The sequence below is a fragment of the Pterocles gutturalis genome, unplaced genomic scaffold (assembly GCF_000699245.1).
Source record: "Pterocles gutturalis isolate BGI_N339 unplaced genomic scaffold, ASM69924v1 scaffold23421, whole genome shotgun sequence".
NCBI classification, from domain to species: domain Eukaryota; kingdom Metazoa; phylum Chordata; class Aves; order Pterocliformes; family Pteroclidae; genus Pterocles; species Pterocles gutturalis.
This window is the reverse complement of record NW_010106100.1, coordinates 3,179-30,006: the sequence shown is the minus strand read 5'-3', so window position 1 is coordinate 30,006 and position 26,828 is coordinate 3,179. Positions and strand designations below refer to the sequence as shown.

General features: G+C 40.5%; 2 protein-coding genes across 2 annotated transcripts in view; one reads left to right on the top strand and one right to left on the bottom strand.

Moving 5' to 3' along the window:
- Window positions 1-2,001: 2,001 nt before the first annotated feature.
- On the top strand, window positions 2,002-10,433 carry CCDC90B (coiled-coil domain containing 90B). Its single transcript, XM_010087665.1, has 8 exons — window positions 2,002-2,135; window positions 4,570-4,673; window positions 6,946-7,047; window positions 7,697-7,738; window positions 7,818-7,889; window positions 7,972-8,025; window positions 8,809-8,923; window positions 10,111-10,433. Exons 2-8 carry the CDS (start codon window positions 4,653-4,655, stop codon window positions 10,164-10,166), a joined length of 462 nt encoding a protein of 153 aa, XP_010085967.1. The 5' UTR covers window positions 2,002-2,135; window positions 4,570-4,652; the 3' UTR covers window positions 10,167-10,433.
- A 2,460-nt stretch (window positions 10,434-12,893) lies between these two features.
- The window catches only part of ANKRD42 (ankyrin repeat domain 42), a gene marked incomplete at its 5' end in the record, with an annotated part of 14,640 nt that continues 705 nt past the window's right edge, over window positions 12,894-26,828 (bottom strand). Inside the window, 10 exons of the mRNA XM_010087666.1 lie at window positions 12,894-12,989; window positions 14,039-14,183; window positions 16,908-17,034; window positions 17,440-17,615; window positions 18,210-18,315; window positions 19,856-19,981; window positions 20,903-21,103; window positions 24,534-24,669; window positions 25,290-25,409; window positions 25,731-25,838. Of these exons, the coding sequence (XP_010085968.1) occupies window positions 12,894-12,989; window positions 14,039-14,183; window positions 16,908-17,034; window positions 17,440-17,615; window positions 18,210-18,315; window positions 19,856-19,981; window positions 20,903-21,103; window positions 24,534-24,669; window positions 25,290-25,409; window positions 25,731-25,838 (1,341 nt within the window). The remainder of the gene's footprint in view (window positions 12,990-14,038; window positions 14,184-16,907; window positions 17,035-17,439; window positions 17,616-18,209; window positions 18,316-19,855; window positions 19,982-20,902; window positions 21,104-24,533; window positions 24,670-25,289; window positions 25,410-25,730; window positions 25,839-26,828) is intronic.

Sequence of the window (26,828 nt, the reverse complement as noted above, 5' to 3'; positions counted from 1 at the left end):
CTCGGCCCCGGCGCCTCTGGGGTGGCACGGGAGGCTACACGGCGCGTTTTGAGAGCTGGGCTGCTTGCCTGAGAGTGATCCCTGTGTGAGAGAGTGCAAAACGTCTCTGTGGGGCTGTGACAAGTCCGAGGCGTGGGGAGGTTTAGAAGGCTGTTCAGGAGCTTATGGGACTGACAGAGTGTTTGAGGCGGGAGGAGCAGCGGGAGTTAGCCAAGGGGTGCAGAAAGACATCACAAAACGGACTCTCAGGTATGGTCTGTGAAAACACCAGTGAGTTTTGAGGACAGCTTTCGGCTGAGAGCCATGCATCAAAGCGGGCAAAGGGTCTAGAGAACAAGTGTTACAAGAAGCGTCTGAGGGAACTGGGGTTGTTTAGCCTGGAGACAAGGAGGATCTATACAACTACCTGAAAGGAGGTTGTAGTGAGGTGGGCGCTGGCCTCTTCTCGCTGGTAACAAGTGATGGGACAAGAGGAAATGGCCTCAAGTTGCACCAGGGGAAGATTAGGTTGGGTGTGAGGACAATTTTCTCACCTAAAGGGTTATCAAGCATTGGAACAGGCTGCCCAGGGAAGTGGTGGAGTCACCATCCCTGGAGGTGTTTAAAAGACATGTAGATGTGGTGCTTGGGGACATGGTTTAGTGATGGACTTGGCAGTGTTACGTTAATGGTTGGACTCAGTGATCTTGAGGGTCTTTTTCCACCTAAATGATCTTATGATCAAGTCAACACAGGAGTGAAGTGACAGCAAAAAGAGCAGCATGTCTAGGCAACCAAAAGGTTCATGCTGTAATATGAGCTTTTCTGAGAGAATGTCTGTGTAATATATATGTTAAATCCAATGAAAAAAAATCCAGTAACACAATCAGAGGACAAAGAGCTGTGTGTTCAAAAGCTGCTATGGCTCAGTGAAAGAAGAGTGTTTTATTCCACAGTAAATTTTGGAGTTATTTTAAATTATTTGTATGTGGTGCTCAATGTTCATGCTCTTATATACAAATCTTTCCTTTGTGTCTTAAATCTTGCGCTGACTTTGGCTTGGATGCTACAGCTGGCTTAGTTGTAGTCACTTCTTTAGAGTACACACAGTGTGGCACGTGACTTGATTTATTTAGTGGCACAATATAACTTCCTTGTTTAAATTATATAAAGCTTTTGAGTAAAGGTCTGGATAAGATATAGAACAACATTTTTGTTAAGGCAGAGAGCCAGCGACAAGAAAGGTTTCAAATAATCATGTATTTTAAAGTAACAGAGCTTTTTAGATAACAATCTGTCAGAACGGAATCTGTGACATGCAAGGCCCCACAAAGATAAGATGAAGGGATTTATGCTTGAAATAAAGTAGGAAAAGCAGTGAAACATCTTGTGGGAAGGCATTCATGTAATAAATAGAGTGGATCTTTACCTATCTCTGAGTGTTAGGTACAAACATCGTATCACGTTTTTTCCCCAGTTACTTTCCTGATGAACCAACAAATTCTTTCTAAATGTTAGATTTGCATAACTTTCTAAAAAAAAAAAAAAAAAAACTGTAGCTTTATCTTTGCACATGGCATTCTCTTTGCTGGAAAGAATAGCAATAGAAGAAAGTGTTAAAAGGATGTGATAGAGGGATTCTGAGAAGAACCAAGTGAGTTATGTTATCTGTAACCGGAAGAAATTGGCAGTGTGTTAGAACTGCTGATGTTTTAAAAGTAGGAAAATTATTTAAGTGATGTTTCTCAAATATTGTAAAACACTTGGTTGTGGTGGTTTTATTTTTGATGTGTCAGGATGCTTGTCTGTTGCACAGCTTTCTAGTTATACAAATGATAAATGGGTCCTAGTTAGTGTAGATTTCCTGTGGAAAAGGAATTGATGGTTTCTGATGTGTGCTGTAACCAACCTATCAAAAGGACTCAGCTTTTCGATGCAACTTCCATGCAGCTTTGCTGTTACAAAATAAATTTAAATTACTGTATTGCATGATAAACCCATCAGGTTAAGTTTAAAGCACATGTTGTCACTTCCAGGTTTTGCTGCCACACTCATTAGGAAGTCATATGATGTCAGAAGAGTTGACATCACTCCCCTGGAGCAGAGGAAGGTAACTTTTGATACCCATGCTTTAGTTCAGGATTTGGAAGCCCATGGTAAGTGATATCTGATAAATAATTCAAAGAAAAACTTTTTGTTTAAGTGCTTGTAGTGTTTTTGAACCCTGGCTGGCAGAAAACAACACACAGCTCGCTCACCCTCCCCCTCCTGGGGATGGGGGAGAGAATTAAAGGAGTGAAGGGAGAAGAGACTTGTGGGTTGAGATAAGAACAATTTAATAACTAAACTACAACAAAACTTAATAATAATGATGTGTACAAATATACAAATGAGTGATACACAGTGATACTGCTCACCACCTGATGACCAAGGCTCAGCCTGTTCCCAGCTAATGATCCCAAAGCAGGGAGAGTCCTGAAACAGCAATCCTAGAAAAGAGATAAGCCCCTGTCTGAGAGACCAAGAGCAAACCAAGAGTGTGAGATAACCCCAAGAGTGGGGTGACCGAGAGAGAGAGAAAACTTCCAGACAGATCCTCATCTATATACTGGGCATGACATGCATGATATCGAACAGACTATTGGCCTGTTTGGGTCTCAATCCTAAATCCAAGGTTGAATCCTAGGCTAGTAACTGGGGCTGTGCTCCTTTCCAGCTTCTCCTGCATCTGCAGACACTGGCACAGCAGAGAAGCTGAAAAGTCCTTGACTGTCCTGGCAGCAGCTATAAACATCAGCATGTTAGCAGCCTTCTTTTCAGCACAAATCCAAAACACTCACTTGCTACTATGAAGAAATTTAACTCTGCCTCAGCCGAATCCAGGACAGTACTATAACTTTGAGTGCTATTAATTTTCCTGGAGTACCAATACTTTGTGTTATAAAATGTTTTGGCAGCCTCTTGAGGAGGCTGGTGAAGGAGAGGCATTGACACAGTTGGATGCCTCTGTAACCATACAAATAACTATTACATTAGATTTACCTTATTTGTAGCTGTAGGCAAGTTTCCCAAGATCTTTCCCTTAAGTGACAGTTGGAACTTTATCTAATCTGAGGTTAGCATTTTCTCCACTATTTGGGTCTAATGATAATATGTATTATAAGACTCCTAGTAGTCCACTAACAATGTTTTTGTTTTGGGTTTTTTTTTTTCATGCATGTCAAACTTGTCAGCCTGTAGTTCCATACATCTCCTCTGGATATGTTTTAAAAACTGTCACTCTATTTGCCATTTTCTAGTCCTCGGGTAACCGAGGTAATTTGTGAGACGTTACTTTTCCCCAGTACTGATTCAGCATTTCTTCTTTGAGTTCCTTTAGAACTAATGGGGTGGAGTCTGTCTAGTGCTGACTCCACGCTAACACTGTGTTGTCATTCAGTTTAATTTGTTTCATAACTTACACAAATACTGCAGCCCTACAGTGACAGGGCTTTATAGGTAAAACCTATATATATCAGAAAAATTAGAGAGGCATATAGTTTTTCTCAAACTTGTTTTCATGCTCCGTTCTCTTGCTTATATTAGTTTCTCCGCATTTTCTAAACTTCCATGCAGCAAGGACAGTTCCTGATAGATAGGAAGAACAAAATAAGGAATTGGCAAAAACCTAAGTAACCCTGAAAATTCAGAGAACCTGAAGCAATGCTATCACACCTCTTAGTGGAAGGAAGCTGTCATAACACTTGCATAGCTCTTAGTAACGTAAACCAACGATGCAGCTTGACAGTACCAGCATTTTAGAAGGGAGCAGTGGCATATTTCTTTACATAATTTATCTTGAAAGGATTTTTCAGCAAAAAGTTAATTGATCCCACTTGATCACATGGGTCAATTGAAATATAACACATCAGTGAGACTGCTGGAAATACATCCTTGGGGCCAAAGCTCTCAGCACTAGATCAGATATGGCTAATATGACGTGGTTTTTTCCACTATTCACCACACATCATCTTTAATGCTTCAAAACTGCACCAAGCTATGAACAAAGTGTAATTTTTATCATCAGAAAGCAAAAATCCAAGTTTGAATTAATTCTGCAGGCAACCAATGCAGCAGTTTTAAAATCAGTTTTGTATGTGTTCATATCTGTGCAGAATAATTTCAGTATATGCATACTTGCTTTTAATTTTATTATTCTGTAGGATGCATGCTTTGTCTCTCAAAGTAAGTTTGGTTTTAACAGAATTTGTAGAAGTTCATTATAAAGTAAAACTTCACTGAAGTATTTTTGTAATGTACAAACAGTTTAACAATGTACAGAAATTTGGTCCTGTCAGCTGCGTGCATAGGCTATTTCAGTATATATTAAAAGTTAATGTGCTTCAAATTTTTGCAGCATTAAGTCTGTGTTCTTTCTAGTTAAAAGTGACAGTGACTGGCACCTCGCTGTCTGTTTTCAGTGATTGTGTGACTTCCCACCGTGGTTAGGTACTGCACTTGGGTGTCACAGTTTATTGTGTACCTCTTGCTCTTCTCTTCATACAGCTTTCTAATGTTTCCTTAACTTGTCATCCTTTAACTGTCTTCTAGGCTTTGCAAAGGAACAAGCAGAGACCATCGTGTCAGCGTTAGTAACCCTGTCGAATGTCAGCTTAGACACAGTCTATAAGGATATGGTTACTCAGGCTCAGCAGGTAAAATGTGATCTATGGTGTACATGTACAGTGTTGTGTAACTATAATGGCTCGGTTTTGTGTATTTAAAAGACAAGTGAGAGCTCTCTATAGCACTATGAGCACTCCACAGATAGGTTTTCCTAAGTTTCAAGGTGGTGTTAAGAATAGTAGTATCTTACACCTTTCATCTCGCAGGAGTGTTTTCCAAATGCAGCCCCAATCTATAAATGTAACGCAGGGATTGCTTCCTTTACTGCTGAAAAACTCTGAGGGTGAAACCAGACTTTTAACTGTGCTTTACAGTGGTTGAGGGCAGAAGAGAGATAACAAGACCACCTGAAATATCAGAAAATTGTCAGTGTTTTCACTAAACTTTAATAAAGTTGTCAGCTCTATTCAGGCCGCGCTGTATTTGTCCTATTTGCCTATTCATAGACTAAGAACTACTATTAAAACCATTCAATTATTTTATTCTGTGTTTCAATCTCTAAAGCTACATCTATAGTAAAAGCTAAACAGGTCTTGGGTGTGGGCACAAACAGCACCACATGGTTGTCCAGAGCCACTGCGGTGCCTTGGTTTGACTTTTGACCCATGACAGCTCTCCGTCTCCCTGACCTGGGCCCAATTTATGTGAAAGTGTAGCGCCAGGAACTGTTCCCACCAGGTGGGGGTAGACAGAGCCACCTTGATTTAGGAGGAGGAGATTTTCGCTAGCTGGACATAATCTGTGGTGTGTCATGTGCCCTTGGGGACAGAATTGGGCTCTGAATTATTTAATTGTTGGTATAAACGTAGCTGTTTGCACTGGTCAGGTCAGTGCCGCAGCCTGCGCTCAAGCAGAACATCGAGGTGTTTCCTTTGCGGAGATGTGTCTTTGTGGACATACGTGGAGGCAGTGAATCAGTGAAGTAGTGTAGCTGGTTTTTCTGCTGATAATGGAGATGGTGACAAGTTTCGTTTTAACAAATTGCCAAAATAAAAAGAACTTTAGTTTTTCATGTAGGCTAAGCATCTGGTCCAGGATAATAAAGCTCTGATGCACAGTAATGGTTTTAATAATTACTCAGGAAGGCTGTGCAAGCTGAAATTACATGCCATTTTTCTTCAATGAGTTAATGCAATTAGGCATTCATTGCTATTTTATTTAAACTGCTGAGCCTGACTTCCAACAGGCATTTATTCTTAATAAAGTTATCTGACTTTTTTCTATAAATCTCAGAAGACAAGAGCTTCTGAGTCTCTTATTTTTTTCATCAAAATGGAAATCTTTCTTTTTGGAGATCCTGTTATACATAAAGAAAGTCAGTATGTCGAATATAATTTGTATGGAGTTGTGCTGGCCAGAAATGCTGATTTTTATAGTGTAGTCAGTGTTGAGGCTGAATGTTTTAAGATGGGATGAGGCAAATTAGTTCCTCAGTGTAAATGCAACTGAAGTTTTCCCAGGAATTGTGAAGACTTCATTGTGTTCAACGAAGTAGTCAGACTTCAATGGAAGCTGGGTCAGGGCATATTTTAATGAATTTAGTTCAGCACAGGATCTGAGAAATACTGTTTGCTTGTAGTCTGAATGAGAACTCTTAATTTTTTTGGCTCTTGTCTTTTAAAGAATCCCACGGAGATACGTCATTTTCCATGCTAAGTAGCAGGGTGATTTCCTTACGAAAGGAGTATTGCTTTCAAGATTCTAAAATATAAAGTTTCTTCCTTAATTTTCTTTTTTTTTTAACTCTGTAAATAGCAGTTGAATTCTGAACTTGTTAGCCCAAACACCAGGAAGGCTTTTTTTGTTGCTTTCCATCAGTGCTCTACTAGCATGCCCCACACCGCTGAGAGGACAGTGTGCTATTCAGATCATTAAGTCGTTGGCTTTTGATGACTTTGTGGGCAAGAAATGGAAGTGCTTACTTAGGAACTGGATTCAAACCAACAATTAATGCTTCATAGACTACTGAACGTGTATTGAAAATGGAAGTGAATGAAGGACTAACCTGTAGCTTTGGATCTATTTCATTTCATAGCTACTTGGACTAGTACCTCTGGCTTTTCTGCTTAAATTCAGAGTTAATGGATTAAAGTAACAGAAAAAGCACAAAACCGGAATCCCTTGAGTCTTTCAAACAAATTGCAGCTATAAAATTCAGTGTTTCTGTCACTTTCTTGTTGGAGAGTCTCCCCATTTTTATGCTTTGCAGTAGCTAATTTCGTATTTTTGCACCTAAAAATCTTTCCTTTACTTGCCAGAAAGTGTGCAACTTAATCAATGACATGTTTTATTGTTTCCAAGGAGATAACTTTACAGCAGATAATGGCACATTTGGACTCCATTCGAAAAGATATGGTCATCCTGGAGAAAAGTGAATTTGCAAACTTGAGAGCAGAGAATGAGGTACTAATAAATATTTTTAATTAAGCGGTTAAATTGTAATATATATTGGGTTATACCTGTTGTACATTTTTATGGAATGAAATAGGAGCATAAAAGTAATTCTGGATACTTTTGTCAGAGTTGAAGGTTGTATATTACAACTTCTGTGATCACATAAAAATATATTTCACATGATAAGACTTGCTCAGTTCTTCTGTAAGGAAAAAAAATCTACACATCTTAGAATCATCTGTAATTTTGTTTAAGGGTGATTCTGGTACAGTCTTGTCACCATTAACCGCACAATGCAGGGAGAATAGTCAGCTGTTTCTTTGCAACAATTTTTAATTAAACTGGTGATTGAGACACGTTTTGCTTTTTCTTGATAGCATTTTGGTATTTTTCTGCTGTCTCTAGTCTCAGGATAACAAGACCATAATTGTTACAAAATGATCCCTTTATTTGGAGCAAAATTCCCAGCAGATGATATGTGGCTATACAAATTGAACACACCAGTTAGGATATTTAATCAAGAACAAATTGTCCCATTGGGAGAAAAATAATGGAAGGATAATTGCGTGCATGCGGTAGTAACTCTTACATGAGTGATTAACTTGGTCAGCAGTTTCCTGAATTTGTAAAATCTTTTTTTTTTCTCCTCTGCACTTAGAAAATGAAAATTGAATTAGATCAAGTTAAACAGCAGCTAATGGTAAGTAAACAGCAAGTACCTCCTCACTCCTGTTAGGGAGAATAAATAGTTATTTTCATAATCTTTCTTTGCTTTAAAGAATGAAACCAGTAAAATCCGAACTGACAGCAAGCTAGACATAAACCTGGAAAGGAGCAGAGTGACAGATATGGTAAGCTGTCTGTGAATATACCCTTATCAGTTCTGGGTCTTGTTTTCCAATACTATAATTGTAATTTATCTTTTATCCACAGTTTACAGATCAGGAGAGGAAACTGATGGAAGCAACTACAGAGTTTCATAAAAAAGTAAGTATTGAACAAAACTCATTTTGTATTGAGCAGGATACAGTTACTTATTGCATGTTATGTAAACCCCAAACTTGTGTGAAAGTTGGTAGATTTTTGAATATGGTAAAGCAACAGGCTGGGCTGTGTCACTCGCGTCTGTTGTACACATTTATTGCCTTGGCCTGTGAGATTGGCACTGAACACTGTTCAGGCAGAAGGAAGCGTAAAAGCCTTGTCTCTTGCTTCTGGAGTATTTTACGTGCAGGTTCTTCTAGGTGGGGTGTGCACTGCCGTGCTGCCCTTCCTGATATTACTAGATGAGCTGGGCAGCTATAGCAGAGGAGTGGTTCAGCTGCCTGCAGCCAAGCAAGTATTTCAAGGGCTGGAAGTCCTCAAAGCTGCGAGTGGGTGCTGAAGACTAAGAGGCTGAAGATGGATGTGTCCCATCCCTTTTTTGGATGTGGCTTGTGAATCCTTAAACCTTTGTTTTGCAAAAATTTCAGTATACTGTCTATGCACTGTAGGGTGGGTCCTTTAGGAGGCACTGGCATATCAGAGACAAGTGTCTGTATGATCAGAGTTTTCTCTCTTTCTCTCTCTCTCCAATATTCTTCCTGGATCATATTAAATGCTGTTGTGTGTCTTCTAAGGTCTCTCGCCATTTACATATTTTACTTCAGTGATAGGTTGGAAATTTGTTTCTCTTTCTTGTTGCTGGTAGCATGGTATTCTTGTTTAGCTTTGAACAGTTGAAAGGGCTAGAGATCATTGTTAAATATGTGCTATCTTTTAATGTTACAGGATTCAAGTACCAACAGTGTTATCTCAGAAATCAGTAATAAAATTGACACTGAAATAGCTTCCTTAAAAACACTCATGGAATCAAATAAACTTGATACGATACGTTATTTGGCAGGTATGTGATAGGCAAGGAGGTGAGTACCAGTATTGTACTTTGGATGTATAAGATTTTATTCAAGAGTATATGCTAAGTTAATTCAATAAGGCAGTTGTGTAGCAGCAGGCAACTGGGATTGGGTGGGGGAGATCCCCCTGCCCCCAGCTGGAAGAAATGTGACACGGAAGAGCTGGGAGCATGCAGACACTGCTGCGGTTGGACTAGGATTGTGCCTAGAACTGGGATTAGGAGGAATATGGTCATGATCTTAAAAGGAAAAGAAAAGAAAGAAGCCCAAATACCTTGTCTAGTGTGACAGTACCTCTGCTTGCTGCAGGGCAGGCATTTGTGTGGCAGTTGCTATGAAAGTTCTCCTGAGGTGATTGAAGTTACCCTGAAAGTGAGCTGCCATTCAGGACCAAGCTGAGAGTGACCAGTTCCACCTCCCATTCAGCCCTCCATGACACACAGTTTCAGTGTGGCAGTACTTGTATTTTCCCTGCCAAGCAGAACAAATTTCACTCTGATGCGAGATTGTCTTCTCAATACATACATAACCAGTGAAATTTTTATTGTATTGGAGCTGGATAAAAAGAGAGTAATGCGTTATATTTGGAAGTGAGAACAAGTTCAAAGGGAAACATAATTAGCTTTATTCTAACACTAATTGAAACAGCAGTTTAGCAAATTTAAAAGACAATTCATCAGGCTTCAGAGGTGCTGCCTAGATATCCTAGTGTTGTGTCAGATATATGTATTGTTAGCTCATTGTCATTTTGTTAGTGGGAAATAATTTTTCAACCATTTTAATTATGTCTAATGCACAACTTTGTACAGCCATCTCTCCTGTAATACAGTTTCCAACAGATGGGTGACAATAGTAAAAGTGACTGTAGCCTGTTGTGCTCTGTTTTATCCTGCACAGTTACTCAGATGTGTCCCTGAAAACATAGTTCTTCAGGCTGCGGAATTTGACCTCCCGTCTCACCACCTGGGCAGTGCTACTGTGCAGGATATTACATCTAAGACAAGTCATTGTCTTCTAAAATTATTCTATCACACCTGCAGCAATTGAGGAAGTTCAGGAGGCTCTGCTCTGGAGTTTTTATCCATCTGTTTGCAGTTAACTTCCTGTATGCAGAAGGTGATACAATTTATCATTCAGCTAATTATTTCATTTCTTTTTTTTGTTTGTTTTTTAACAGCTTCAGTATTCACCTGCTTAGCAATAGCACTGGGTTTTTACAGGTTCTGGAAATAGATCTAAATGGAATGACTGCATCAAATACCGATGGAGGAAAGGCCACCCAGGCAACATCAGTTCGACAGTCACGTTTGCGCTGTAGATAACTGTGGTACCTTTTTGTTTTGATATTCTTACTGCACACTAACAACGTTTTCTGAATATGTAGCGCTAAAGATCAAAATAATGGAGGGGGGAAGTAGGGAAATGGTAATATTTCATTGTCCTTTACTGAACACTGTATTTATTTAAAAGGACTTCTTATGCTAAATGAGAAAGTGTTTCCTAATGTGTTTTAGATTTTTTTTCTGTTTGAAACATTCTCAATGTAACATTCTCATTCTCAGCTCCTCTAAAAATGGAAATATTGAACATTTGATATACCCTTGAAATGGGAGTACTAATCTCAAGTTAGTATGGGACAACATGGGAATACTAATGCCAGATTCCAACAGATCTACTCTGTTCAAAGTAATCTTAAATATGGGAGCTGGATTTTTTTACCTGGTCCTTTCTTTTCTGATGGATTGAAGCCTGGCCCTTTGGGTTTTTTATTTATTTATAAACAAACATTCCAAGGCCTTTACCAAATAATCCTTGTTTTTCTTGGAATCTGGTTTACTTAAATTAAAAATCTCATATAGAACTAAAATGTCTCCATAGATTTTTATTTTCTTTCTTAATCTCTCTTGCTATTTTCATAACCCCAAAGGTCAACAGAACAGGGGAACATCTCTGTCTTTGTCTTTCCAAGGGGAAATGCCTCCACTCAGCAAGTGCATACAGCCCTGGGGGCAGATGAGTGCTCTTAACTTCTCTCTTCAAGTAGTGCAGAGTATTACCAATAAACCCTCACATGTTTTCTGGGCGTAGGGTCTGGCTTGTAACATGGAAATACTCAGCATCTCAGTGATGCCAGTTGGTGGTCGTCCTCCTCCCATCTCCACACTCCTCCAGACTGTTCTGTAATCCTGTGGGACACACTGACCCTCTGAACTTCTGGTGGTGACCCCTCTACCTTCTGTAAGGACTTCACAACTCTTGTTGCAGAAATGGGCTATAGCAGCTGGATGCCTTCCAAAACTGAAGCAGTTACACCTTCTTGAGTACAAATGTATGTGCTTGGTTTGATTTTTTTAATAAAATAATAATTTAAAAAAAAATCAATCTTCCTGGATTCATTTTTAAATAAGAGTAGGCCCTTTATGGGCTAAAGAGTAGTAGTACTGATTAGCAGCCTTTTTTTTTTTTTTTTAATTGCAGTTTTATTCTGTTTACAGTTGAACTTGCTGGTATCCTGCCAATTCTTATCTTCTGTGCATTGAATTATTTATCTTCATTTGAGAAAATGAGATTAACTTCCTATACTTGGTGATTGAGAGACTTGAATACAGATTACCAGACTGTAAACAGGCCCAATGCTATTATATTGTGAGTTGAGGCGGCTTTTTCTGTTGTCTGCAGCTAGGGGTGGGTGCTGGCAGCAGGGATCTCAGCAGGTGGCCGGCAGCCACTTGCGTCTGTTGTAACTGTTGTGTGGACAGATCCGTCTTGTGAGCTACAACCGTTTCCGAGGTTCTCTGAATCATAGAACCATGTAGGTGGGAAAAGATCGAGTCCCACTGTTAACCTGACACTGCCAAGTCCACCACTATCCCATGTCCCTAAATGCCACATCTACATGCATTTTAAATATGTCGGGGGATGAGTCCACCACTTCCCTTTCAGTGCTTGATAACCCTTTTGGTGAAGAAATTTTTCCTAATAATGCAGTGTAAACCTCCCCTGGTGCAACTTGAGGCTGTTTCCTCTTGTCCTGTCGCTTGTTACCTGGGAGAAGAGACCAACACCCACCTCACTACACCCTCCTTTCCGGTAGCTGTAGAGAGTGATGAGGTCTCCCCTCAGCCTCCTTTTCTCCAGACTGAACAACCCCAGCTCCCTCAGCCGCTCATCATGAGACTTGTGCTCCAGCCTCTTCCCCAGCTTTGTTGCTCTTCCTTGGCTGTGGAATGATTCAGGTTGGTCTTTCACACTGTTCTTACGTGAGAATTGAGCACCACTGGTGATGTAGGAAATAGCTCGTCTACTGCAGCTTCTCATCACCGTCATCCCCTACACAGTGAAGTGGGCTCTAGAGATTGGATTTCTCCTCTTCAGCTCCAGTAGAAGGCTTATGCTGTTACTCAGCGTGTTTCTCCCTCAGTCTGTGCACACAAGAACAAATTGATTTTTTTTTTCAGTACCTTTGAAATTCTCAGAGATGAAGTTACCTTTGGTAACTAAGGAAAGGATGGATCAGGATTCAAGCACTAGCAAATTGGTGTTACAGTGCAAGGATTTCTGGATTTTTTATTGAAATCAAAACTCTTAAAATACTATGCATGATGAGGGCTCCAAAGGGAAAAGAATTTAAAAATAGCACTGGGGTAGTTTTCTCAGACCTAGGAGTGCCTATGACATTGCTGCAGTTAACTCTTGAAATGCCACCTTCTAATTTGCACAGCTGTTGCTAAACTATTACCCATCCAGGAAGGGAAATCCTTCTGCCTTTTTTATTTTTTAATCCAAAAAATGCTGCTGCTGTGATTTAAAAATATTTTCTGTCCCAGAGAACTAAAATTCAATGAAATGCAGAGAACCACAACTCATCTGTGGAGATGGGCTATGCAAACATTTTGCATTGTCTAGAATATTGCCATTCTGCCTCCTCGGTCTGCCTGCCCCTCCTTGCAGGTTCATTCCTCACCGCAGTCTCACAAACACTCCTCCAGGGCTGCACGCTGGTTTCTTCTTTACTTTCTTTTTCTCTTTGCAAGACTTGGATATGGTTTCAGCTTCCTGAAACAAAGGACATTGCAGCCATTAAATACCAATCCCTTAAACCTGCTACTTCGTAAGACAGGATCTAAAAATATATGTCTTTGAGTAACGACAGAATATTGTGTTCAAACTGAAGCTGAGGGCAGAGTGTAGTCCCAGGGCAAGGGATGGCAGTCACAGCAGGCTAAGATTTGAAGCCCCTTGGCTGTAGCAGTCACTTAGAGCAGAAGTTTTTTAAAACAAGCCTGCCTCAACAAAAGTTGTCTCCAGTCCCAGCCAGTTAACCTAATGCCCAACTGGGCTTTTTGAGGCTGCTACTGGTGGAAAAGCTAACTACAGCCACTCTTCCACTCTAGTGGAAAGCAGTAGTATATACCCACTTGGTTATTGCTGTCCTGTTGATTGTTGCTTTACCGTTGATTGCTACCGTGCTGTTGACTGATACTATATTATTGATTGCTAACAGGATTTGGTAATAGCTTGATATATATATCACTTTACATATTTATATATCTTCACTTTACAAATCATAGGTATACTTGCTAGTGGTGATTTTTGTGGTGTTTGTGGTAATCTGTAATAAAGCAGAGAAATTTATAGGATAAAATCCTCTGTGTCCATGTGGCTTACAGAATTCTGCAAACCCACAGTTGTGATCTCTACACACCCACAGGCCAGGTAACCCTTTAGGTGGTGACACCACCTCTCCTGAGCGCCAGTCCAGTCTCAGATGTGAGGTAACAGCCAAGACAAACTGTCAGTCACTGCATATGCAGCATGGAAGTACTCAGGGAGCAGTCCACTCCCTTCTGTTAATATGAAGGTGAAGGATATCGGTGCTTCTCTGCCAGGGTACAAAAAGAAACTGATATCCTTTCACAGCAGAGACTCTGGCAGGACGTGTCAAAGGCTACTGCTCACTTCAGTGCCCTAAGCTAAAAGCTGCTAACACATTTACTCCAGTGTCTCCTAGCACCATCCCTGGGAATCTTAGTGAGAACAAACACGTGCCAGCATTGGGCAGTAGCCTCTGTCTCACGCATTGGGGGAGTTTGTGTGGCACTCACCAGGGGGAGAGCAGGGGGGGTGCGGGTTTTCTCCAGGCGCTCTCTAAGGTGGCTTATCTCTGCTCGGTAGTCATCCAGTTGGCTTTCCAGTTTCTCCCGCCTGACTCGCTCGTATTCCAGCTGGACCTCCAGCTCCCTCACAGCCCTGCCAAAATCAAAGGAGTCAATCAGAGCATGAAGTGCATCCAAACCTGCCCTGGCTACTCCACACGGTCCTGTGCCTTTGCTGGGGAACAGGTTAGTCACAGCAGAAAGCAGTGCAGAACTCCACACCGTCTGTGCACACCACAGTGTGCTCCTGCCTCAAGGCTCTCTGTAACAGCCCTAAACAGCCGATTTTCCCTCTTCGCTGTCAGCTGTGCTCAGCACAATTTGACCACGAGATGGAGATGTCTTCCCACACACTGAGACAGACGCCAGGGCCTTGGGTAGGCTGTGACCCAGGGCCATCTCCAGCTGCAAAAGAGGGAGAAGTGCCCAAGGAGCAAAAAGGGTAGTATGAAACAGAGAAAAAGCATAAAAATGGGATTCTGGAGGGGTCGGGGGCAGCTTTTTTGTTTACAACTGGTGCCTCTACACCCTTCCTATTGATTGGCTTAGCCACAGATGAGGAAAACGCAAATGACAGCCTGTGTGACACTTACTAAAGGGAAACTGCAGCACTGACTGATAAACAGTTGCTCAAGATCTCATCAGTCACACCCAGAATGGCTCCTAAATTAATTGAGATTCCTGGAACTGGTTAGCTGAGACATAATTCACACATATTCTTATTATAACTGCAGTTGACCTCAGTTACTGAGTCATCTGATGTTGAGCTGGCTCTCCTCTGTATCAGGATGAATTAGCACAGCTACAAAGATGGAAAATGGGTAAAAGGGAGACATCTGCCCTATGTATTCAAACAGTACGGCAGGAAAGCTCTCAGCAAGAGCTACCTCATTTCCCAGACCGAAGTATTCCTGATTCACGCAGCCCAAAGCTACCAGGCTGTAACAGCCTTACTGACACTGTAAGTGCTTATGCAGCTCAGTGCTCGGAGGGACAGGCTGACCTCTTGCACACTCCAGATTAATGAGACACAGCTCCAATTGCTACATGTGGTAGTAATTATTTTTCCATGCATTGCAGCCTGGACAGACATTGTACCATGGCTCACAACAGGCCTCTTAGAGCCAGAAAACCTGGCCTAAAGCAGAAATCTTCAAAATCTGCTACAGTGGCGTTCCCAAATGTCAACTCCTGCTTTTTATCTAGCAAAATGGTGCTGTCATTAAATATTTTTAAATAATGAGGTTTTCTGGCACATGATAAAAGTATCTTGGGGTTTATCCACAGGCAGGTACCTTGAGAAGAGTAGGTAGGTACTCTGAGGAGCAGTATTTCCATTTCAAAGGACCAGCATGGAGATAGGGATGCTTTCTGGCCTCCACAGGCAACAGAGACCCTTCAGCTATCTTCACAATTACTGTATTCCTAGTTTAGCCCCGCACACCACAGAAAGCAAAATCCCTTAAAGAGCCTTATCAGAGCTCTCTAGTAGCCACCGCTAGCTTTTGAGTAGCTGCCCTATCCAAAATGAACTCTAATTTCTGTCATTAGCCAACAGTGACTTTTCCATCATTGCAGACAGATTGGTCTGACCTTCCAACACAGGCATCAACATCTGAGCTGGTCACCCTCCTCCTTTAAAGCCAGGAGAGACAATCCTAGAAGTGATCAATCTCATCCTGAAGTACATGTCTAATTATGCCCTGAAAGTACCTACATTTCTCCAAGGAGTCTAAAAAGGAGCTCAAGGTAACTAACTCGGGTGCAGATCCCTAAATTGCAGACATACCGAGTTAAGGAAGATGGACTTTCAGCTTTGTTCTGAGTCAAAGCGTGATCTGGAACCAGAAGAAATCCTGACCTCAGTTTCTTATCTCATATAGGGTTGTAAAATGAACTACTTAATTCCAGTCTGTGACACCTGTTACCTGCTCCAGATCTACACAGACTAGTAAGCCTGCTGTCTTCTTGATGGCATGTAAGCCCTCCGGACACAGAGTCTCCTCTCAGTGACCAAATAAAGACATCGGTTTACGTTGGCCCAAACACATAAGAGATGTGGTTATCTAGAGAGACTGTGAACAGTAGGTAGCCACATCTTTGACAGGTAGAGGTGGAGACAAGTCTGTCTTTCGGATGCTGCACTACTGTTAAGCTCTAAATCTTTGATAGACAAAAGGGATTTTCTTTGAAAATTAGACAGTCTGCCTATCAAATGACCTCACCAATCTAACAGAACCCTTCCATTTAATGGCGACCCTGAGAGTTAGACGTTATGAAAAGTGCTTCATGTGCAAGGGCAGGTTTGCTGAGATTTCTTTTTTCTGTGGTCTGGATATGAGGTAATGCTTTCTTGAGCATAGGAATATATTGCCCTTGACACAGAAGTGTAAGCAGGTCATCAAATAATTTCTGCTGTATATACACTTCCATCCAAGCCATGCTAAGACTAATGCCTTTTTCAGATTTATTAAAGTGCATACATACATGTATTTGGCATCCTCAATGCAAACTAAACAGCCAAGACTTATCAGATGTACTGCACATATGCTGCAGGAAAACCTTAAGGCTAGACAGATAATCTTGCACAAGAAGTGTGGACCCATCAAATGCTCGTGTTGTGCTGTGGGGATGATCCTGGTGGTAGAAGTCTAGAAATGATCAGACAAATTGCTGAAGTCCATTTCTTTTTGACCTGGCTAAAGTCAATAAGGGGAAAGGACAGAAGAGCCAGAACAACTTGAGTGTAGGTTACACTAAAGAAGGCTTTAAAATGGGCCTCAGAGGGTTAAACATTAGCAGGGTAAGTTAACCTTACTTCTGAACTTCCCTTTCTTCTTTTTTTTTCTTCTTCTCCTCTTCAGTTATTCCTCCCAGCTGTCTGTAGTTGCTGAAGGCAATTTCTAGAAGTTGCTGAAGTTCTTTAATCTTGCAATAGGCCCTTACTGTAAGACAGAGTTCTCCAGGTAAGTAAAACTCATGGCAAAGGCAGTCATACTGGAATCCAGGAGTCTGGAAAGCAGTCTCACAAACACGGAGCAGAAATCACACTGCTCAGCAAATACTGAGCTACACCTGACACCCACACAGCAAAGAGATATCAAAAACAAGTAACAATCCAATATGGTTTCACCAACACAGATTAAAACAGCATAACAATTATGTTCCAATTGGCCTCTGCTATGCTTTCTAATTTTCCGCAATTTGTTTGAATGCTCAGTGGTACAGATATCCTGTCAGCCATCTCACGATAAAAAGGTCACGGCAGTTGGCAGAAACTGTGCAACTAGGACTATAATGTCTTGAGACCAATTTTTTCAAATAAGGAGTGATGGAAAGACAATGCTTACTGCGTGCGTTCCTTTTCTCCTCTTTATCCAGTGTTAAATCTTCTTTGCTATCTGTACTCCCTTCCACACCATGGCTTTCGAAAAACTTTATATTGTTTGCATCTAGTTCTTCATCACTAGAGTTACTGTCTCCAGTCCTTTGTGTCAAAAGTTCCACAGCTTCCTGTTGGGCAAATCTGCACAGAGAACAGTTAAAATATCCCCATCATCTGGAAAAATGCAGCCATTCTCCCTGCATGTGGTAGAAACTCTCTGAAACTCTTCACGTTCCCGCTTAATGTAGGGAGTTTCAGGATTAAAGGAAGCTCTGGTACATGAATTATGAGCTAATCTGCTTTTATACTATTCTGATGACATGAGCTCTGACTCAATGAAATCTTATGACAATGACTGCCACATCAGATGTGTCTTTTCCTTTGCAGGTTTTCTTAATTGAATCTCATCAGAAATTGTATTATTTTTAAAAATGCAAAAAAATTGGGTGGCCTTCACTGGTTCTCTTTGTACAGCTGGAGCATACTGACTCACAACTTTCCTTTTGCACATCAGCTAGTTTTCATCTTTTATATCTGACATTGCTAAAAAAAATAAGTGAAAATTAAAATCTTTTATAGCTATAATAGAGCTTTGCTTATCACTCGTAGGTAGAATTCATTCTCTGTTCTTGCTTCATCACTGAAAATCAGGATTAATTCCAACAAAGCTGACATGATATTGATATAAAAATAGTAAGTAAATACATGACAGAACTACAAGATATGTACTGCTACCTCTTGGCTACATCCTTTGGAGTCTCTCCAGCGTCATTTGTAATGTCACAGTCAGCTCCCATTTCAATCAACCACTGTAAGCAATGGATGTGCCCCTGTCCAGCAGCTAAGGGAAGGAAAGTGCACACAAGTCAGTTCTATACAACTGGAGTGTTTCAAATCGAAAATGTTCCCCCTCTTGTCATTATTTGACATGTCAGAGTTTGGGTTGACTAAGACACCACAGGGGAGATGATACTACTTCAACAGAAGCCTATATTTCAAGATGCTCAAGTCACAAGGATACACACAGTTTTGGGGAAGATCATGCAATGTGCTTTTGTGACTCTTTCAAGTTCCAGAAATTTAGTAGCTCCTCTTCTTGAACACTAATCAAACTAAATTTGCCCAGCCTCATGCACTGAGCATGAGACACACAAAAAACTGCTGCCTCACATTCTCTTCCAGTAAGGTCTATATGGCATAGATTCACAGCAAAGCACTGTCACCTCTCCCTGGCTTTGGGCTCCCATATATCAGCTGGTTGCCCCAATCTGTGGTGTATGGTGCTGTCTCACGGAGGAGAGAAGCCAGGGCTTTGTGCTGGAACTATAGGTAGATAATTTCTTGGGCCAGACACTTCTCAGCTGCAGCCTAACACAACAGCTTTGCCCAGTCATATGGTCTGGCATGGCTACCGCTCATACCACGTGGTGCCAGGAGTGATGTCTCACATATGGAAGATGGTATTTGGCATGTCTAGCTGAAACCTGTAAGCTGTTTTTCTCAAGGAAGAATAAATCCATTGCTTGATGGCACTCCCTTTGGATGTTTGCCATATTTGTTTTCTTACTGAGATAAGGAAATTAAATTACAATATCAGCCATAGTATTTCCCCGTAACACCAACACTGCATGTAAAGACTGCGGACGAAAGAGTTGTAGGTTAGCACCATTCCAAGTAAAGAAGGTGGGAGAGAATGTAGAAAACATTTTTTAAATCACTATATGTATTTTTTTAATGAGAACTTCAATTATGTTTGTAAAAATTCTACTATTTATATCTAGTCAAAAAGAAATACGGGAAATAGTGTTAAAAGCATATGACAAAAATACCTCCTTCTTTCTTTCCTCTCCTATTTCTTCCTTCAGAGATTACTATGAAGCCCCCAAACACAAGAGGACCATTTTTCTGTGATGCTAGCATTCCACTACCTATCAAGGTGTTGGTTACCAGAAGTTTACCTTCCTTCACAGCCTACTACCAAATGACTTTGTTGTGGTTTTTACGACACATCTCCACAGTACTGATATGTTCAGTAAAGAAAGGCCCAGTCCACAATACAGATCATTCTTATACCTAGCTAGCTACTGTTTCAAAAAGTCACACCTCACCTCATAAAAACTATTTAGTTTTCAGTTTAGATGTTGTTTTATCTTTAATATAAACTCTTTTTTCTTGACTACAGCTTGTTAATTTTGTTTTTAAAGTGGCACCTACACACACATATCTCACTAAATGTGTTTTTTAGGGTTGCCCTTTCAAGCCCTCAGGAAATGAGATGCTGCTTTTCCTGAAGTTTATCTGAGGAGCAGCCCCTTGGAAAACTAAGTAAACAAGTCAGCAACAAACAGTAACAAGCTGAAACACAGATCATAATTACTGACCTTTGTGCATGAGAGTGGATCCCTTATCATCCCGCTCATTAATGTTGATTACTCCACTTCTCACTAATCTTCTAAGCACTAACAAGTCCCCTTTGAAAGCAGCGCCATGGGCAGGGAAAGCTAAAACTGAAAATGAAATGCACATATTTCCAAACAGATGCCAGTAACTCTACTAAACATGCTGGTGTTTGTCTCTCACTGCTTGCCTCTCTCATAGCAACTTACACATGGGCACTTCATAGCTGTAGTTAGCAAGGTTAATGGACCCTTAATCAGTTAAAATGCAGCCACATAACTAGCACTGTTCATCATAGACCTGACTAAACACGTCTTGCTTATGGCTACAGGCATCTTATACAGCTAAGAGTTTAATTTCATAAACCTGAAATAGCAACTGTACCTTTGGTATACAAACCATTTTACTTCTTCTTGCTTAAAAACTACCCATACGGAAAATTTGATTTTTCTAGATATTTTTAATAGACAGGGAGCACTGACATACATACATATACATATAATGACAAAAGGCTAGCAGATAAGGACAGTAAGTGCCTGGTAAAAGTAGAGCGGTGAAGGTGCAGTTCTCATATCCTTGATCTTGAAGGTTCTCCTTAGAGACCTTGCCATACTTGCATCCTTCAGCCTTTCTGACAGCTAGTATTGCTGGTTAACGAGTAACCTTAATTTCAGGGAGACATTTCCAGTCTGGGTTGCTATTCAATGCAATAAGGGATTCTGAGCGGGCAAATCTGAAAACTCATGAAAATTATACAGCCCATCTGGAGGTCTACTGGAGTCTAAGAACATGGATAACTTAGTATTCATAGCGCAACACAGTGTGACAAGATTTATTTCAATAATGGGTAAACCTAAGACACTCATAAAATCACAATCTTTAGCTATCAGTAAGAGTGGCAAGTATTGAAAGGAACAGCTCCCTTATGTTGGCAATCTAAATGTTACACTTCTGCCGATACAAGTTTTCAGATTCAAGCATTTCTACAGAATTACAATGCCTATTTTAACAGTATCTTGAACCATACTCACCTTCTTGTGTCTCTGGATGCTCTCCCTCTTTTTCCACACTGTCAATATACTGCAGAATATTATCTTTATAGAACCGTTCAGCCAAGTTCCTTGGAGTCTCTCCATGGTCATTCCTGGCTTTCAGCGTGTGTGTGACACTGGCCATTTTACTGACCAAGAACTTAAAGCAATGCAAGTGTCCTTCCATTGCAGCCAGATGAGCTATAGCATAAGATGAAACAAAGCATTAGAGCAGAGCACTGCTGCCCACCAAGAAAGCAGTGCTCTCACTACCAGTTAGATTTAACTCGTCTACCAGCACTTGATCTATCCAACACTGCACAAGTGGGAGCAGCCTCAGCTGGATAAGGAATGCTCCGCTCCTCTCCAGGACAGAGTTCGGCTCTGTGCAAAGGACATAAAATAAAGCTGTCGAGGTTAGGATCTGGAAAGATCTTCTTTCCCCAGCAGAGCTGATTGCAAGAGACAACACAACGCTGCACAGAGACTATTGAGCTCTAGCTAGGAGAGTGCGTTGCTGGGGTCTCATCTTCCCCAGGAACACAAATCTCACTCTTCAGCAGCTGTCTGACTTTGATGTCTTAGGGATACTCATTACAGAGGGCCAGCAAGCGGTGTCCTTGATTAGGAGTTAAGGCCATTTCTGCTTTAGTCGCACCTCTACTGTGCCACCACAAACAAGTTGTACCACACCCTCAGTTACCCCACCTATAAAATGAGGACAGTGACATTCGCTTTACTGGATAAAGTATTTGAAGGTACAACCTCTGACAGAGGCTTCTATTCACAGTACTTTTATTGCACATCTTTTTCCTTTAACTGTTGTAGGCAGTGTGCAGGATCTGCTCCACCTCACCATGGCAGTGACTGCTTCCCTGTGCTGGTCCAGCATTTCCTCCCCTGTCCTTTAGGCTACGCTTAAGTGTTAGTTACTTAATACTACTAGAGTGCTGGGTCTGTAACAAAGAAGTACAAAACACATGCTCATTATTTTGCGATTCTCTAGTCCCATTAATGGGAAGTTGCCAAATAAATGCTTATTGTGTGTTATCACACCATGAAAATGCCCTGTAAAAGCTGGCTGATATTTTACAGGCAAAAGGATTAGTTTGTCGCCAGGTAAGAATCTCATTATCGTCATAGTTAATAAACAATGTACCCAGGACAAAAACAAAAAGTCACTTAATTTTTGGCACATGCAAGTTCTCCATTGCAAACCATCCAGCTTTCCAGACTATAATTGCTCTAAAATGTGATGGATCTTGGGTTTACAGCAAGATGACAATACTTTGGTACAGCCAATTGCTAAAATCTAATGTGACAAAATCTGAGCTTCACTCAAACCAGGGCAGTTTTTCCCATTGTCTTAATTTTATGCAGTGAGTCAGGGAGAAGTGAAAAGAAGAGGTACTTTCTTAAAAGTAAATACTGATTACTAGTCAGCTGGTGAAAAACTGACTCAACCTTCTGAATCCACTCTCAGATACTTAAAACCTCAGAGATAAAACTTCACCTTTTGGGATGAAACTTTTTTTTTTTTAATCAGATATCTGTCCTGTGCAGAAAGCAGTCAGAAAAGCTCAATGTTTTCTGCAAAGACAGCAAGGGGAAAATAGATTAAAGAGTTGTGTTCTGTCCATGTCTTTTTGCAGAGTGTCAGTGGGATGCTGTGGAAGACACATAAAGGAGCTTTTCATAGGTGGCTTTTAACCTCTGTGTTTCTCAGTAGCTAGTGCCCAACATGTAACTACATGAGCCTCAGGCGTGTTAGGGGTTTGCAGATGGGACTAAAGTCAAAGGGTACTGTGATGTTAACAAAAAATATGTCACTTAATGCTGAAAACTTTGAAAAACCTTGTCTCAGGCATGACAAATAAACACTGGGTAGCTGACGTTGGTATCCCAACTTCTCTGTGTTTCATCTTGCCTTTTACAAAATCACACTAACACTATTCGCTCTTCTCAAAGCTGCAAGTGAAAAACAGTGTCAGTGAAAAAATGAGATGTTGCACTACAATTAAATTAATATTAGATATAGAGCAGGTTTACCTAGTGAGCAATAAAAGGAACATGGATATGGCCACAAATCAAACACAGAGAGAAAACAAACTGTTGAATTAATGAGCACAGCCCATTCTGCGCACTGAATGAGCCCCAGTTTTTCCCAAAAATTAGCATGTTATAGGTAATTAAACCTCTACTACAACACACACACGCAAAAGGTGCAGCCAAGTTTTAGGTGTGTGGCATGACAGCCTCAGCAAATTTCTTTCAGTATACTGTTAGGAAAAATTATGGCACTGTCCAGCTAATCTTGAAGCTGAAATATGTAAAGGTGATTTAAGTTCACTGTTTCAGAAGCTGAGGAAAAGCTGCTCCGTACATCATATCACTTTATTAATCTTTTACTAGCAACGTTCCAAAGAATTTTCTTTGTTTTGGATGGTAATATTATCAAATGAAACAGAACAAAGGCTGAAGGATCAGACTTCTGCATATGTCAAAATAACAACAAAAACAATTTTCTGCTAACCAGTATCTACAGAGCATTTAAATAGAACTGTGCTGGCATTTGCCAGCTCTCTGTAAAAGTCTGTTACCAGGGAAGTGTTCCCAAATGCAGACAAAGCTACCCTCTACATCACCAGCAGGGTGCCTGACACCATGATCCCTTATTGCTGATCCACCAGATGCCCTGCTGGGATGCAAGAGCCTCACATCCTTTAACAAGACCCAGGTTTGCAAAGCAGAACCTAGATATCAGTTTACTAAGTGGTGTGTATCAGAGGGTAAAAGATTTTAAGGGATTTTAAAAGATAACTCTAAGCAAGTTATAGAGAAAAAAAAAATGCTGTTTGGAACAAATAATGTGACAGACCATAAGAAGGAAAATGCTAAAAAGAGAAAGGAGGCAACGAGAGTACAGGGTATGAACAATGCCATTCCCATTACAGAGGATATTGAGGCAGTGGTGTGGTTGGCAGAGGGACCCTGCAGAAACTATGGAGAGCAAGGAATAAACATGGCCCATTTTTTGTGTTAGAGCAACTATGAAAAAGGTACATATTACAGATAATACAGAAATACCAGTATTCTAGGAATCGAGATGAGGAAATCACAGGTAAACGAGAACAAGGGTTTTACCAAATCAGTTAAGAAACAGTGGGATACAAAAACCTGCACATGAATATGCCAGAATCTGATGAAACTGGCACAGCCATTAAGGCCTGGCACAAATCCAAAAAGGAGCACATAGCAGCTGAAACTGCCTCCTGCTCCACCTGCCCTTCTCCTCCTGTGACCTCCATTGGCACACGTGCTCCATCACGTGCACAGGAGATGCTGCCCACCTACACAGCGCTCTCAGCCAGGCTCAGCCTGCTCCCTGTTCCAGCTCCCAAGAGCTCAGATCCTCAACAGCAGCAGCAGGTGAATAGGATACTGCCACTGACAGATAAATAATCTGGATTTTATAAATTCCCCCATCATTATAAAAATGGAATAACTATGGTGATTGCATGTAATCAAATAGCAAAAGCCGTTGGTGTGCATTACTTATAATTTGCTAAAATTATCGCATAACACAACTGTAAACCAAAGGTTAAAAAACGTATGATTTATCCTAATATACCTGGAAGGTTTCCGTTGTTATCCACATCATCTGTACATGCTCCCCATCTAACAAGAAGCTGCAAACACCCCAAGCGACCATGAAAAGCAGCATAATGAACAGGCTTCCAGTCATTCCTGTCTGAAACATTTGCATTCTAAAATGAAAGCATCAGGTTAATTTGTTCATTTATGAAACTTAGACATAAGACGTATTTTATAAATAGGAATCAGACATTCATTGTGTTAAATCGCTTAAATCAAAACAAATCAAATAAAATACCTTTTTTCAAAGTTCATGCCATGTATGCAGTTCCCATTCCAAGATAGGTACTTTTCACAGGTTCTTGATTTTATTTAAATAACACATATATAAATAGCACATTTTTAGACATACTTCTATCACCGCATTTGTTGTTATTCCTTAAATATGCATCTAGATTATTTTTTTTAAGTTTATGTCTCCTCTACTATAGAAGATTTTCACAATTGCAAAAAAATCACAACTACTACAGTGCCTGAATGTCATTTAATGACAACCTCAGTGGAATATGGTTTACTCACATTACTGATTCTCTAGATTTTTGGCTCACTTCCATAAGGTATCTGACAATAAAAAAATTGAAATTTACACTAAAAATAAATTCACCAACAAGAACATACCAACAATAATTAATCTATAGTCCTACATCTCAGTTTAAGCTATGGAAAGTTTTGTTTGGAAAAAAGATACCAGACTTTGGCTCTGAGCTAGGGAACTGCGGCAAAAGTCTCTCACCGCTCCACTCCGCAGTATGGTTTGTAAAGTGTAAGACTGCCCATGGGCTGCAGCTAAGTGGGACGGAGTGCATCCACGATCATCCTGAGCTTCTGCGTTTGCTCCATTTATTAACAAAGCCTAAAAGAAATGCAAAGCAGATGTTCAGTTCACAAGCTGAAAGAGCAAACATTGCCTAGCAGGATGCCTTGAGATGATCAGCAGGATAACTCTGGGCTGACCCCAAGGCTCTGACACTACACAAAATAAATCAGTTTGCACAGGCAGCACAAATGAGCGCGCTGGTTTTAGCTAGAGTGACTTCATTCCAAATGTAAAGACATAAAGATGAGATACTCAGAGCTCCATCAGAGGCTCTCTCAGCTGATCTTCATAATGAACTTGTCCAAATGGAAGCTCTACCCTACTTACTTTCTCTTGAGAGTGAATATTTGTACGCACCTGCATGCAAGCATCCTGACCTCGGATAGCTGCAAGGTGAGCTGCTGTCCAGCCTCCGACAGTGCGGTGTGTTATATCAGCTCCATGCCAGAGCAACCAGTGAAGGCACTGCTCAACCAAAACCAAAGGTTTTTGTTAAAATATTCTTATCATGTGCCTGAGGCACATTTTAACTGTAATTCAGCAACGGATGTTACATTTCAAAACAGTATTGGAATACTTCATTACAGAAATACGACCCCCCAGAGCATGCCTTAGCCAGATACTTGTGCATTAGGAAGTTACAGATAAGTTACAGTCTGCAGGCTTCACAGAGGGGTACGAAAAGTGCAAATAACCTACTAATTCAGACCCTAGCATTGATTTTACGGTACGGCCTCTTAATTTCACTTTTCCAGATTTAAAATGTAATCTGTGAGAGTATTCACATGGCATAAGGTAAAAACCTTGGGAAAAAAAATGCAATTCCAGCTAAAATTACTGTCAGGAAAAATACAATGAACCAAATTTAAAGCCTCATTTCATTTATGAGACTCCTGGTTATATGTAATCCCATCTTTCTTCTCATCCTTCCACAGACTTGTTTTTCTTTATTCACCTTAATCCACCAGATTTTGTTGCTCTCCATGGAAAGTTTTGTGGACTATTCAAAATGGTTATCAGAGTAGTTAAAACTTTTAATGATATACTATTATGATTTAGTATCTTCTTTTAGGCTCCTCTACAGCTCTGGTTCCTCAGCTGTTTCCACCAAGGAGCTTAGTGACAAACAGATGACAGATAATTCAATAAAGTCTAATACATTAAGTGCAAAGTAGGAGAGCGAAACGAAAAAAAGCAGAATTTATAGAGGAAGAAAAGGTGGGTGGACAATTATTTTTAGGTTTGACAACATGATGATCAGCATTTTCTTCACAGTTTCTGTACATTCCAGTAACAGCACTGCACTTATTATTTCTTGAGCTAGGCATGAACTTTACATTCCTTCCTTTGGGACATGAATTTTTATACAGTTATTCATGGCCTTGTTGCTTCAAGGATAGATTGCTACAAGGAGGCTGCAACAAGAAAGTGAGTGTTGTGCTTCATGCAGCGGTT